Raw genomic sequence first — 14,709 nt, forward strand, 5'->3', positions numbered from 1 at the left:
AGGTTAGAAACCTTCCCCGCGAGACTCTCCAGCCACAGCCAGCAGGTCGGGACACGAACATCCTTGCTGTCTCGCGTTGGTCTGCTCACGACTAACGGTGCGGGTCTCAGGCGGGGAGGAGGGTGTGGAAGGGCACGTCCTCGCAGGGCGTGGTGGCCCCCTTGGGTTCCCTGGCCAATGCCCAGCTCCGGGTCCTCACCGGCCCCTCCCCGAGCAGGTGGGGGTGGCCCAGAGACCCAGCGCAGGGACAGCGCCTGCTCTCCCGAGAGGCAGAGCCGTTCCCCACCAGTGCTCCCACCCAGGAAACAGGCAGCTTCAGAGTGAGGACAGAAGCCCCCCAGGGAGAACGGAGACCAGAGGGACGCATCATCCAGCAGTGCCCTGCCCTGTACGCCACCTCCTTGCCCTCCGTGCTGGTCAGGGGACCGGTCACTCAACATCCCAAGCACAGGCTCCTGGAACCACTGGACGTACTTTCTGTCCCTTCTGCTGTACGTTTTTGTTCTAATGTGACTGTTCTAAGAGTGTGGAGCGTGTGGCCCCGTCCCAGAGCCGCCTTGGCAAAGTTGCTGAGATCTGCTTGGTGGTGTATATAGAGCACGCCTGGTTTTTGTGAATGTCCTGTGTGTGTCTGAGAACCGTGTGTCTCCTCTGGACCTCTTGCTGCTGCTATTGGGGTGGGGGGTACAGAGCCATATACACACACATATATAAGCAGTGTATGCTTATGTATGTGGCACATGTGTATGCATGCTAAAAATTGTTTTTAATGATTTATTTATTTTTGAGACAGAGAGACACAGAGCACGAGCAGGGGAGAGGCGGAGAGACAGGGAGACACAGAATCCGAAGCAGGCTCCGGGCTCCGAGCTGTCAGCCCAGAGCCAGACACGGGGCTTGAACCCACAAGCTGTAGGATCACGACCTGAGCTGAAGTCGGACGCTCAACCGACTAAACCACCCAGGCGCCCCTGTATGCATGTTACACTTAAGTTATTATACAGACATAAATATATATTTCTTATTATGTATATAAATACGTTGTACATCATTTATATAATTTATGTGTCGACAAACTTACGTATAAGTTGTACATAATGTATATATGTTTAATATATACATTATATATATAAATGCATAACATGTATGAATGTATATATGTGCACACACACACCACACAGAGTGACTTAGGTCTTCATTGTGTTATTCACATTCTGCCCTATTTTCCTCTTCCTCTTTGATTTCTTGATTCCTGAGGAAGTATCTCAAATATTACTGTGAATTTGCCAATTTCCCCTTGAATTTCTATCAAGTTTGCTTTACATATTTAAAAAGCGAGGGTGTTGGGTGGGTAACGGCTCCTGACAGCGATGCCTTCTCCCTAGATGGATGCCTTTCTCTAACCCAGGACCCATGTGTGCTCCTTCGAGAAGGCCCAGACCGGGGTTGGCAGTCGGCTTAACGCTGTCTCCCTAACCATTCTCTCTGAGAGCATTTGCCCAGACGACTTCTCCACTCTGCCAGCTCTTCTGAGTCTCTCTGTCTCAGGTGATACAGACAAATACATAGAAAACAATAGAAATGAGTCGGGTTATTATTTTTTTTTTAACAGTCCGAGTCCTTTATTTCCAAGCTGCTCCATGCCTCTCAAAAAGCACAGTAGATACGTTCTGCTCAGAATCCTTTCCTGAGCTACCCACCCCCCGCGGAAGAAGCCCTCCCTGCCCGTCTCTACCACCGTCACAGCGTGGCCTGGCCTCTCAACTTGAAGGTATCTCTTGCACACTTTATGCACCATCAGACTGACCATGCTCCCTTTTCTCCCACCCGAGTGTCTCCCGGTTGATCTGTTTTGCTGTGAATGCAAAAAATTAGTTAAGGTGGTTTGATAAGGCATCATCCTATTTATTTCTTGTTCTTCAGCCTCCGTCTCTTGGCGATCTGCCCCTGGCCCCCTTCAAGCGGCTGCCCACAAGTCTGACGTACTCTGCAGCTCCTGCTTAGTCTTCTTAGCGTCCTGATCCTTCCGAGCAGTGTGCCGACGTCCCTGCTGGAGGACACGCAGAGGAACAAGACCCTGGGCGCTTTGGCCCGAGGTTTCTCACCCTCTCTGTTTAGGGGCATTCTCACAACGTGCTGGCGGACGGCCTCTTCCTTCGAGAGACTGAAAAGCTCGTGGATCCTGCTAGTTCGGAGTCCATGGGTCAGTGAGGCCAGCAATATCCTTCTCCCCTGTCCCACAAGGACCAAGTGGAGAGCACTGAGATTGGCATCCGCGACGCACCCCGAGCAGGGTCGCGCTTTCTCCCCCCCTCCTCCCGGGTCGGTAGCAGGAATCCCCCTGCTCAGCAGCAGGCGGACGCGGCCGTGGGTCAAGACACCCCCCCTTCACGGGGAGGCCTTGTCCGTCACAGCCACCTGTGACCCAGACCACGTCACCCTTCCATTCTCCCCCAAGTCCACCCAGCGTCTGCGGCCATTCGCTTCTCAGAAAAGGTACGAGGTTTCCGTTCAAAGAGTTTCCAGCAGCCGGTAGCTGGGAAGACGTCCCGCATCATCCTGAAGCAGCCCACCGCGTCCGAGGCGCCACGAGAAAGAACGAGTCGGGTTGTTTTTTATCCCAGTATGAAAACCCGGACTCACACGTGTCCTGATCACTGAGGCGTTTTGAGTGTCTCCTCTCGTTCTATTGCACAGCGACCATCCTCCGCTGGTTCCTGTTTTTCCCCGATTTTGTCGTTCCACTTGACCCCGCCGGGGGTTCACAGTGATTCATGTGTGTCTGTCCCGCCAGCGACCGCTCGCCCCGCAACAGCCCTGCTTGCTGCCCGCGTCCGGGAGCCGCCGCCGTCCGCGCGGCAGTGTGGCCGGCCAGCCCGCCCCCGTCGTCCTAGGCAAGAGGACACCCGTGCGCTGGGATCGCCCTCCACCGCCAGCTGCCAGTGACCCCATCGGGGGCTTTAGTGCTGAGCGCTTGTTAAATTTTCTTTTTACGCTGTGCCCCAACAGGTGTAAGACGCAGCCATACATCTTAATGGTCTCTTGGCTTACACAGAGCTTGGGCTGTGCACCTGTGCACACGTGTGTGTGTGTGTGTGTGTTATTGTGTCCGCCCCACCCCCAAATTCATATGCTGGAGCCCTATCTCCCCTTGTGGCTGTATTTGGAGGTGGGGCCTCTAATATAGTAATTAAGGTTAAATGAGGCCTTAAGAGTGGAGCCCTGACGTCATAGGATTAGAGTCCTTCTGAGAGGAGACACCGGAGCACTCGCTCCCTCCCCGTGCACACACTGAGGACAGGCACTCGGCACACGGCGAGAGACAGCCGTCCCCAAGCCAGGAGGGGAGCTCTCACCAGAGATGGGTGCTGGCCCCTGGGTCTCAGACCTCCAGCCTCCAGGACTGGAAACAAGTCCGTTGTTTAAGCCGCCCTGTCTGTGGAATTTTGTTACAGCAGCCCAGCTGAGTCCGCGGTTCGCTTTTCTGGAATCCGTCTTAGAGAAGTTCTTTTAAAGGGCAACCCTCTTGCACTGCTGGTGGGAATGCAAACTGGTGCAGCTGCTCTGGAAAACAGTGTGGAGGTTCCTCAAAATATTAAAGATAGAACGACCCTACGACCCAGCAATAGCACTGCTAGGAATTGACCCAAGGGAGTCAATACTTTCAACAATAGCCAAATTATGGAAAGAGCCCAAATCTCCATCATCTGCCAAATGGATAAAGATGTGGTTTATGCATACGATGGAATACTACTTGGCAACGAGGAAGAATGAAATCCTGCCGTTTGCAACAATGTGGACGGAACTGGAAGGTATTATGCTGAGTGAAATAAGTCAGTCGGAGAAGGACAGACACCATATGTTTTCACTCATATGTGGAACTTGAGAAACTTCACGGAAGACCATGGGGGAGGGGAAGGGGAAACATAGCTTCAGACAGAGAGGGTGGCAAACTGTAAGAGACTCTTAAATACGGAGAACAAACTGACAGTTTGAGCTGGGAGGAGGGGCAAATGGGTGACGGGCACCGAGGAGGGCACTTGCTGGGCTGAGCACTGGGTGTGGTATGTAAGTGATGAACCACAGGAATCTACCCCTGAAGCCAAGAGCACACTGCATACATCGTATGTTAGCTAACGTGGCAATAAATTATATTCATAACTAAATAAGTAAACAATAAAATAAAAACAAAGAAGATCCTTCAGAAAGGATGCACGAGTGACACATTTTCTGAGTCTTTCCATTCTAAAATGTTTTTATTCGGTGCTGCCAGTCGGATGCTAGTTGGGAGTCTAGATAAAAAACCAAGGCCCCCCCACACCTGGGCGTGGGCAGCCACGGAAGGGGCGTGGCCTTGCCGAGTCCCAGCCTGGGCACCGGGGGCCATGCTGGAGGCGGGTCCAGGAGGATGAAAAACGGGGGGCCGGTGGGGGTGGACTGGTCTGGGCCCAAGGAGCCTGCAGGGTGTCCAAGGGGAGGAACCCGGGGGAGATGGCCACAGGAGACGCCCTCGGGCCACAGGCAGCTGGGCCGCGGGCCGGAAGAGGTCTCAGTGGCCCAGACACAGCCCCCTGACCACTGCCCATGTCTGTAACTTTGTCTGTAGGGAACACAGAGAGGCTGGCCGGGCCGGTACGGGCAACAGATTTAATGTTGGGTTTTACGATATCCTGGCCCTAATGACTGTTGGCGGTTTATGCTGATGGCTTGTGAGTCATGGACACTGAGCAGAGCGGCCCCCCCACCATCTAGGCCCGCCGCCTGCCCTGCCCTGGGCTCACAGGGAGCGCTGTGCGTGGAGAGCCCCTGCCCGGATCCCCAGGACAGCACGGAGGCAGACACACTTTGACCCCCAGAGAAGGCGTGTGCTCGCCTGGCTCTTGCCCCTCAAAGGGGCTCAGCCCTGAGAGGCCAGGGCAGTGAACTGAGGCTCCCACGGGGCCCCACCCCAGGGCAGGTGAGGGTCCGAGTGAAGTCACGGTGGGTGCCACCTCTGGGGTGTGGGCTCCAGGACAAGGCCACAGTCCCAACTGTGCAGGAAATGCGGGCCTTGGGCCAATGCACATCTGGTGGTGGGCGAGCTGCTCACGACATGACCAGGAGGGAGTCACCTGGGCTGAGGGCTGAGGCCGCCAGGGGCAGCCATGGCTGGCGGGATCCCAGGAGCCACACCGGCCATGAGGAATGGCCGTGTGACGAGAGCCGGCCCGTGCCCTGACGCCCTCCAATTCACAGGCTCGTCTGCTCAGTGACTCGAGGTGGCTGTGAGAAGCAGCAGATTTCCAGACCACACCGCGAGGTGTCCCAGCAGCAGCCCCTTGCCCATCCGAGGCCCAGGGCGGCCCGTGCCTTGGGTGTCCGGCCTCGGCCTGAGTCCCTGGCAGCCGAGCTTCCAAGGGGGCTGTGGGTAGACCAGCCTCACCCGCCCCCGGCATCGGGACCCGGCCAGAGTCCACGGGTCAGTAGAAAGCCCCATACAAAGTGGCCACCTTCTGGAGGATGGTCTTGTGGTTGGCATACAGCGGGATGCGCCTGTCCACGACCTGCCATCGGACGGACATCCCGGGGTCACAGGCATGCAGGTGCTGCAAGGGCAAACGTAGGTCCTGACTCCCTCCTGAGCTGGCCCCACGTCTGCCCCACACCCCAGAGCTGCGGCTGAGCTCAGAAGGGCCCGGTGGGGGGGGGGGGGTGACACGCGCCCCCGGTCTCTGCCTAGGGCTGCCTCCCTGTATTCTTCTATCAAAGGGGAGAAAGAACAGCTACTTCAAGCATGACGGGAAATTCCCACCAAGCTCTGAAAGTCCTTGATGAGAAAAGAGCAGGTGGCCTTCATCTCAGGTGTTCTGTCCTTTAAATCCAGTCTGGATTAGGGACGGTGGGACTGATATAAATGTGGAGACATTATCCCCATGAAGGCATGGGAACCAGCTTCCCCCAGGGAGTCCCGTCCGAGGGTCCCCATCCAGCCACCTGCTGGTGCCCTCTCGCCTCTCCCAGTGCCTCTCGGAGCCCTCTGCTCTCTGCAGCCCCCGCTCTCTGGTCTTGGCCAGCTCCGGCCCCCTGGGAGGCCAGGCAGACCCCTCCTGGAGGCCCCGAGTGACCCCCAGAGCTCACTCGCCTGCATCTCCCCCCCCCCCCCCAACCGGGAGCCTGCGGCCCAGGCCCATACAGAGTTCAGCCTCTTCAGGTCCATGTCGCTCTGGTCTGAGAAGTGGATGCTGATGGCCACGGTCTCAATCCAGGCGTTGTCCGTGTTCCTTGGGTCGTCCACGTACCCTCTGTATACCTGGGAGGCAGCGCAGGGGTGAGCCGGTCCGCCCCGGCTTCCTCCCCGAGGGAGGGGCCCCATGCACGTCCTGCGCTCTGTCCCGGCCCAGGGACACTGAGCACAGCCGTCCACTGCTCCCGGGGCCCCGCCGGGCTCTTTCCCTGCCCCGTGCCGCCTGCTCCCCAACACCACCTCCCGCGTGCCCGACCCACCGCGGGGTCCGCGCCTCCCTCAGCGCCCTCCTGGTCTCTGGCTTGGCATCCACACCCGCCTCGACTGTCCTTGGGAGGATAAAAAGGGATGGCGGACGTCACAAACATTGCACTAAGTGAAAGAAGCCAGACGCCAAAGCCCGCGTGCGTCCTGTGTGATTCCACTTACAGCCAGTGTCCTGAACAGGCCGGGACACAGAACAGAACGCAGGTCAGTGGGTGCCAGGGAATGGTGGGGGGAAAGGCAATGACTGCTCATGGGGGATGGAATGTTCTGGAACAGGTGGGAGGTGATGGTGGCACAACATGGCCAATGCACTAAATGCCACTGACCTGTTCACTCTAAAATGGTTAATTTTATGTTATGTTTCACCTCCATAAATAAACTACTTAATTCTTTTCTACAAAGAGACGGTGCTATTCCCTGGGGCACTGCACAGGACAGCCCTTATGAAATGACCAGGTTCACGGGTCAACACCCTAAATATCAGCGATTGCCTGTTTCATCCTAAGATAGGAGAGACACAGGACCAGTACCAACTCTGGGTCCACCGAGAGGACGTTCAAGAAATCATGACACAAATCGTTATGCGACCATGGAAAAGAGGAGGCAAATTTGTAAATATGAGCATTGCAAATTAAGTGAAAAAGCAAGTTACAGAGAAGCGTGTGCTGTGTGGCCCTGTTTTTATTAAGAGTGTATGGGTGTTCGAGCGCAGAGAGAAAACTGGCAACAGAGCCCGCGGCAGGCGTGTAAAGAAGTAAACAAAGTCTGGAGCGGGGCTCCTGTGGGTGAGTGTGAAGGGGCGTGTGTTACACCAAACGTGTAACGTACCGCTTTCGTAACTAAGAAAAGACGGTGGAGAATACAGGCCCCCCGCCCCCACCCCCGTCCAGGCCTTGGGGAGCCGGGCGCTGGCCCAATGCCCCCTCTGCCCTCGGAGACTCAGACACTGTGGTCCCATGCACCCACGTGCTCCAGGGCAAAAGTGTGTGTGGCGGAGGAGGCGGCCTGCCCCCCCTGACCTGGAGAGAAGAAGGTCAGGGAGGGAAGGCAGGTGCCCAGGGACCAGAGCCAGGGCCACGCTTCCTGGTCCCAGCTCCTTCCTGGGGCGGGAGCAGGGTCCCCAGTGTTCCATCCGGCTCACCCTGCAGCCCTCCCCACCAGCACACCGTGGGTGGCCGGGGCACACAGATGGGACCGCAGCAGAGGCCACCTTACCTCTGTGCCCTGCGTCAGCAAGTTCTGGAAGGAAGACCAGAACTCTCTACGGAGGACCTGCTTCAGCTTCCGGGGCAGTATCTCTCCTGGTTCCCGGGAGCCCTGGGCAGAGAGGAGGCAGGGGCAGGTCTGAAGGCTGTTCGGAGACCCACCTCCACTGGCCATCTGCCCAGAGTGGGCAGCAGGCCAGCCCCCTGGAGCCACAGGCAGATGAGTGTCTGGCCGCTTGGCTGTCTCAGGGCTGGAGTGACATTGTCCAGAGTGCACTGCCCACGTCAGCCTGTGCGGAGCAGGGGTGCGTCAGACCAGAGGCACAATGTTTGGGGAGTACGTGTGGGCGCCCATAAAGCAACACGCGCCCTGCCCTCCAGTGCCCTGGCCACCAGCAGAAGGGCACGTTTTAACTATTTTCTTGCATTCCCCTACATGCCGTCTCTCACCTCTGCTCCCCCAGGCTGAGCTCCCAGTCCCTCCCGACACCACCCACCCCAGGGACATGGGCCCTGCACCTGCACTGCCTGGCCTCCACCCCTCCGAGAGACCCTTTTTGTCATTAACGTCTCTCGAAGTCCACATCACATCCATCTGCTTTGTCCCCTGAGACGCCTGTGCCCCCCAAAAGCTGCAGTGGTGGGGGGACCCATGCAGGGTTGGGGCTATAGGTGCACTGCTTGGAAGATGCCACCAGGGACTGGGCCAGTGTCCCACCCGGAGAGGCCAAAGTGCCCAAGAGGAAGGCTGAATCGTGCTAGAGACTCTCTCCCAGGGGGAGAGGGGCTGGCCCGATACCTGGTTCAGAGTGGTGCTCCTTCAGCTGGGGGGCACAGGGGATCGTGGCTGCAGGGCTGGAGCTGCCCAGAATCCTTGTTGCATCCTGGGGACCCAGTGGAACCACCACCCCACACATGCTCACCAACAGGCTGCCCCCAGGAGAGCGGCCACTGGGCCACGGTGGGTGCCGAGTTGGGGTAAATCACGACTTCCCAGAAGCAGGCTCAGAGGAGAGGTTCCCAAATGGGGCTGCAGCCCAGATGCTGTGCACCGACCCAGAGCCTGTCAGGGAACGTGGTCCTCTTGCCAGGACCCACCCAGAACACGGGTGGGAGTCGGGGCAGGCAGACTGATCTGGGAGTAACACCTGGGGGGTCCAGCCCAGGGCCTTCTGCAGCCCAGTTATGTTGATCCCCACAAGGCCCCGGATGCATTCTGGCCTTCAGCCCTGCAACCAGCTGCCACTCCAGAGCTGAGGGGCCATATGCCCCCTCCTCCCAGCCCTGGCCCCTGTCCTGTCCTTAGGGCTCAGCTCAGGGTCGCACACCAAGAGGCAGGTGCCTGCCTGAGACACCTGCATGGGGAGTCATATTTGCCTCCAAGGCCATGAGCTCCTCGAGGACACGCAGCCTAGCCCCTGACGCAGCCACAGTGCTGAGCCTGGTGCTCGGGACACAGTGCTCACCCCAGAGAGTATCTGAACCCGTTTTCACTACAGCAAAATGAGTAGACAGCAGGGAGAATCCCTCCTAAAAAGCCAAGTACTGGTTTGTCCTTCAGCACCAGGGACAGAGTCCAGAACTGCCCAGGGCGGGGACTGTAGGAGCAGGTGTTCCGTCGTTGGGTGGGATGGATGGAGGGACAGACGCTCTGGACAGACAGCTTGCACGGCTTACCCCTGGCAAGGCCCAGTGTTCCGAGAGGGAGTGCTTTACGACCAGCACTTCGAGCATTTTCTTTATGCTTTTCCTGCAGATGGCTCCATCCTGGTTCCGCCTCCACCTGTAAAAGGGGCAGCTCACAGGGACTCTGCGGTCAGCCCCCCCCCCCAACTGAGGAGGACATGGGGCAGACGGGGGCAACCCTGTCTCCTTTCCCAACATGGCTCCAGGGGAAGAACCGAGACGGGGACCATTAGGATGTCTTTCCTGCTTCCACACCACTGGAGGGACTGGAGTGGACAGGCCTTTGAGGAAAATATTTTTTTTATCACGAGCCTCAAAGAAGCACACAGCCTGGCCCCACCTGCTCCTCTCCTTACTCTGGAAATGCTGGGCGGGATTATGTGTATTTTCATCTAGTCTGTGGTCCTGGGCCCTGGCCATGGCTTTGCCCTCCTCCCAGAGGCCCACTAACCGAGGGGGGCCCACAAGGAAGCAAGAGCAGCTTCCAGGGGTGGGGACAGGCCTGGGCTTTTCCTAGGGGACAGGGACACCCCCGCCCTGCATCTCGGGTGCACTTACACTTATCCAGGCCCCACCATGAGCCTGGCACCATGCGCCACGTGCGATCTGTCCCCTCAGCTCTGAGCACGTGGGGAGGGGCCCGTGGGTGCCTCAGTGGCACACTCACCGGGTGATCACAGGCTGCAGCGTGTGGTTGGGTCCAAAGCAACCGAGGCTTCCACGTCCACGCAGTCCTGTGCGGCCCATGGGGTTCCTGGGGAGGACGGATCTGCTCAGATTGCTGCCTGCATCCGGCGGGACCAGGTGGGGCCGTGGGCGGGGGCCACTCATGGGGCAGTGTGCCAACTCTACCTGGACCCGCCCTGGCCCAGGGCTCTCAGACCCCAGGCCGCTCTCCTCGGCGGGAGGCAGGGAAGAAGCCAGTGTGTGGAGGCTGGGATAGGATCCCCTCCACCAGCCTGGCCGAATCTGCCTCCCCACCCAGGACTGTCCACCTAGGGACAAATCTTGTCCTTTAGGGACTCCAAGAGATGAGGCAGGAGATTCAGGTCACCTTGGAGTTGGTTGGAAAAGAAAGAGATCTCCTTGGGAGCAGAAGTCCAGCACAGGTGTTAATGTGGCCGTCCCGACCCCTAGAGACTGTGTGATCAGCCCATTGCGCCGCACGACACGCGTCTGCATCCCAAGGCTTCACACATGCAGGGGCAGGGCCTATGGGTCCCTCTGTGACTCTCCAGCCTGCTCTCTCCCACGGTACCACCTGTGTCCGCCCCATCGCACCTCCTGCCACCTTGACTGGGACCAGGGACTCCACGTTCACACCCCGCCGTCTCCCGCCACCTCCTTATGCCACCTCTGGCTCCAGGCACAGACACCCACTCCTGTTCCAGGACATTCCCGAGAGGCCGCCCCACCTGCCCCCTCTCTCAAGCCACCTCTGGCCCCGTCTGTGGTCCCTCCCTTAATTCTCATGGTGCCTTCCTCTTCCTCCGGCCCCTGGCGCTGCACCCTGGGCAGAGGAGGTTCCTTTATCTCCAGAACCCCAGGCTGACACCCAGAGGTGCTCACCAAGTGACTGCTGGGTGTGACGCCACCGTCACCCAACATCTTGACATTGGATGTACTCAGTGTACAATGGGACACGGTGCCCGTCCCCACAGAGAACAGAAGTAGGAAACACCACCGTCCCCTGACGCCACCCCGCTGGCCCCTCAACTCCTCCCTCTCAGGGCAAGCCTGCTCTTTGTCAGAATCTGTGGAAATGGGGGGAAGTCACCAAGGGCACTCAGGGACGAGGGCCAAGCCCCAAGGCCAGCTGGGGTAAGTGCGCCTCCCCAGCTCCACGCCAGTGTCCTGGGAGACGCAGAGAGGGGTCTCATCGAGTAAGGCAGCGTTTTACATCAGCATCTCTTTTCTTCTGCATTTTGTTCACTTCTATCAGAAAGATGGCTAGTTTGCCAGGACAGGACGGCTGACCCCAGAAGCAAGCCCCACAAAGGCCCGGCTGACCCGGGATGGCAGGCAGCCGCACTCACAGAGGGAGCCCGTCCTGAACCACGTAGACCCCGTGGAAGCTCCGCCGGTCTATGGGTCCGTCCACGGCGTTGTAGCTGATCCCGGACAGAGGCTCCAGGGCGCTGGGAAAAGCGGAGAGGCCATGTCCCCGTAAGAGGGGGCAGTGACCAAGACTGTCAGAGAGCCCCGTGTCTCTGGCAGGTGCCCCCAGCCAGGTGCCTCCCCAGAATGTCCCAGCCCTCGGGGAGGACAGGGCACCCTGCCCAGGCAGGAGGCAGGCCCTCACCCTGAGCTCCTTCTGGCCGTCACCCTGGAGCGCCTGCTGGTCCCCCACCCTCCCTCCTGCCCAGGGCCAAGGATGTGCACACTCACTTTCCCACGGGGTCCACCAAGCCCCTGTCCTTCCTGTCGTCTGTGTAAAAGGGCGGGTCGTAGATGAGAAACGCCGTCTGCACAAAGACGCCGGTCCTGCCCTCAGACTGGCACCCGACCACGGTAGGGCCCCTGCAGCCCTCAGACTGGCACCCCTGACCACGGCTAGGGCCCTGTGGCCAGGATGACCAACAGCAGCACCTCTTCCTCAAAGCGTTCACGCCATGGGCCCTGAGACAGACCCCAAAGTGCACAGGGTAGCTCTGAGCTCAGGCAGGCTGAGCGTACCACCCCCAGGGACCCAGCCGAGGGGGCTGGCGACAGCACTGGTGGTCCAGGGGAGCCCCCAGGATGGGGCAAGGGTCTAGGCTGGACTCCAGAGGGACTCCAGCTGGCAGAGACTGGGGAGAAGGAATGGAGGCAACAGCCTGGAATGTTCTAGAAAGGCCAGAGGGAAAGCCCGTGGGGGCGGGGAGGGCACACAGATGCTGCTGCCCTTCCTCTTCCTCCCTCCTCGATGCTATCCCTCACCTGCACTCACGAAAGGGGCAGCGACCAGTCCCTGGGGATGCTGGGGTCTGGGATGAGTGAGGCCACTGGAGGTAACGGGGCAGTCAGCTCCCTGTAGGGTCAGCAGCCCACTGGGCGCCCAGCTCCACCACATCTAGCTGTGTGGCCCTAGTGACTCAGTTTCCCCCTCTGCCCAGCACGTCTCTGTGAGGCTGCACAGGCTTGTCCACCTGGCGCCTGGCCATGTCCAGAACACGGGGCACCTCTGGCCCGGTGGGAGAGCGCCAGGACCCACACTCACCTCCCAGGGCACCTTCTCGTTGGGCACGGGGAAACGGGTGACGTGGGAGTTGGGGTACAGGAGGTGCCGGGCGTTCACGTGGTGGGTGTCGCCCACGTCCTCCTCCTCCTGTCTGCCGTCCGGCTCGAGGTCCTGCCCCTCTGAGGCCTTCTGGGGTGCTGGGAACAGCCACAGGGAGCCGTGGGCAAAGCCGGGCCCCGGCTCAGGCACCTGGCCCACAGGACAGGGGCGTCCTCGATGGTCCTTTCCCCAGAACTGGGCCACCTCCGCCTCCCCGAGACCAGACTGAACACCACCAGCCCCGAAGGGGGGCTCCCCACTACGGCCCTGGGGGGACAGAGATCTGGGGTCGGGCAGTGTCCCCCCAGCCAGCACCTGCCTCCTTGTGTGGCTGCCCCAGAGCTCTCGGTAATTAGCTGGACTCACGGCCCTTACAGAGGCCCATCCGGCTAGGGAGGGCACGTGTGCCCCCTCCGGGGTCAGCACCGCCCCAGGAGGGCCAGTCTTGCCCATTTCTTGGCTGGCTGCAAACTTAGAAATATGGACTTTGGGGGGCCACCTGGGTGGCTCAGTCGGTTGTGTCTGACTTTGGCTCAGGTCACGATCTCACAGTTCGTGGGATCAAGCCCCATGTTAGGCTCTGTGCTGACAGTGCGGAACCTGCTTGGGATTCTCTGTCCCTCTCTCTGGCCCTCCCCCTGCTCACCCCTTCCCTCTCTCTCTCTCAAAAATAAATATATTAAAAAAAAAAAAAAAGACACACGGACTATGGTTTCTGCCACCTGGTCTGGGTCTTGGGCGCATCCTGGAGCGGCCCCTCCTATATAGCATGATGCGCAGGCCCCCTCTCAAAGCCCCCCACCAGGTCCAGTCATGGGCTCGGTTGTGCAGGGCCCCTGCTTCTGTGGGGCAGTCTACCCTCCCCCAGGCCCATGGGACCCAGGAGGAGCTCAGTCGGCCTACCCCCAGTCCCCGCCAGAATCTAGCCTGCTGCCTCTCCTCCCCACAGACCCCCGGACTCAAGCAGGTACCAGCTGCTGGCAGGGCCGCGCACTCACCCGGGGCGGGGATGCCCTCCTCTGAGCCGAAGCCACCGTCCCTCAGGGCCTTCATGACCCAGTGCAGCGCTCTGGACGTCTGGGCCACCTGGAAGGCACATCCCAAACAAGATTTGGTCCACGCCTGCCTCCGTACAGCACACCCAGCCCTCCACTGAACCGGCGAGGGCACTATGGGAAGGCTGCAGTGACCCCACGGGCATCAGAGCCTGCCCTGCTTCCCTCGGTGTCACGGGCAGTGCCCACCCGTGAGACGCAATGGCCACTGGGACTGGACACAGCAGAGGCCGCTGAACCATCCTGAAGCCACAGTACAACAAACCTGAGCCGCAGGAAGGTGGAGCGTGACCGCCCACCGAGGCTCCCCATGGCTCTTGCTCCTCCCAGAGAAAAGAAACTCCTGGAAGTCAAACATGTTCAACTACGGGGGATGGTGGGAGCCAGGGGACCAACAGGGCCAGGAGAACTCAGTTCAGCAGCAGCTGCACCCGTTCGGGAGGGCGTCAGCAAGGCAGGGACCCACAGGGGAGAAGGCAGTCGGGGCAGACCCCCGTGTACAGCGGTCCCAGGGCAGGGGCTGGCTCACGGTGGGCACCCCACCATCACAGGGCCGAGTGGCTTGCCCCCACCTGACACAGCAGAGCTGGGAAGAGACAAGATTCCTGTGACAGCGTGTGGGGCTCAGGTGTTGCCTGCTGGGAGGCTGCTCTGGGCAGCAGGGGTGCTCATAAGAAAGCCCCCAGCAAGAGGGGCACAGAGGGGCAGGGACCCAACCTCCTCCCCGTCCACCCCTCTTATTCTGAAGGCCCGAGGCCTCCCTGACCGCCAGCCCCTGCATCCGCCTTGATTGCTGCACTTACTAAACCATACTGTGACAATGGACGTTTACGTCTGTGCCCCCCAGACTGCAACTCTCTGAGGGGGAGGCAATGCCTGTTTGCCTTGATGTTGCCCAGGCCAGCCCTGGATGTGGCATGGACGAGGGGCATAGGAAACGTGAAATGACGGATGGATGGGTGGATGAATGGATGAAGAGAGGGAGGGAGGGAGGGGGGAAGGAGGGAAGGAAGG

At 59.5% G+C, this 14,709-nt stretch overlaps 1 protein-coding gene and 1 non-coding gene across 15 annotated transcripts in view; both read right to left on the bottom strand.

Annotated features, from left to right (window-relative positions):
- Positions 1-5,215: 5,215 nt before the first annotated feature.
- The window catches only part of TRPM2 (transient receptor potential cation channel subfamily M member 2), a 55,654-nt gene continuing 46,160 nt past the window's right edge, over positions 5,216-14,709 (bottom strand). For 6 of the 14 annotated variants that reach the window (XM_053220477.1, XM_027041464.2, XM_053220478.1 and 3 more), the window contains 10 exons: positions 13,961-14,038; positions 13,639-13,726; positions 12,581-12,738; positions 11,770-11,846; positions 11,418-11,519; positions 10,049-10,135; positions 9,373-9,478; positions 7,706-7,807; positions 6,173-6,289; positions 5,216-5,585 (listed from right to left, as the gene is read on the bottom strand). In XM_053220477.1, coding sequence (XP_053076452.1) covers positions 5,460-5,585; positions 6,173-6,289; positions 7,706-7,807; positions 9,373-9,478; positions 10,049-10,135; positions 11,418-11,519; positions 11,770-11,846; positions 12,581-12,738; positions 13,639-13,726; positions 13,961-14,038 — 1,041 coding nt within the window. In that variant the 3' untranslated portion in view covers positions 5,216-5,459. Of the gene's footprint in view, positions 5,586-6,172; positions 6,290-6,483; positions 6,553-7,705; positions 7,808-9,372; positions 9,479-10,045; positions 10,136-11,417; positions 11,520-11,769; positions 11,847-12,580; positions 12,791-12,852; positions 12,908-13,638; positions 13,727-13,960; positions 14,039-14,709 lie in introns of those variants that run through there. The other 8 variants (XM_053220487.1, XM_053220479.1, XM_053220480.1 and 5 more) reach the window with 8 other exon arrangements.
- Positions 9,343-9,419, bottom strand: LOC113594458 (Z6 small nucleolar RNA). The gene has a single exon (XR_003414843.1). It is a non-coding gene; the product is annotated as a Z6 small nucleolar RNA (small nucleolar RNA).

Source organism: Acinonyx jubatus, chromosome C2 (genome assembly GCF_027475565.1).
Source record: "Acinonyx jubatus isolate Ajub_Pintada_27869175 chromosome C2, VMU_Ajub_asm_v1.0, whole genome shotgun sequence".
NCBI lineage: Eukaryota > Metazoa > Chordata > Mammalia > Carnivora > Felidae > Acinonyx > Acinonyx jubatus.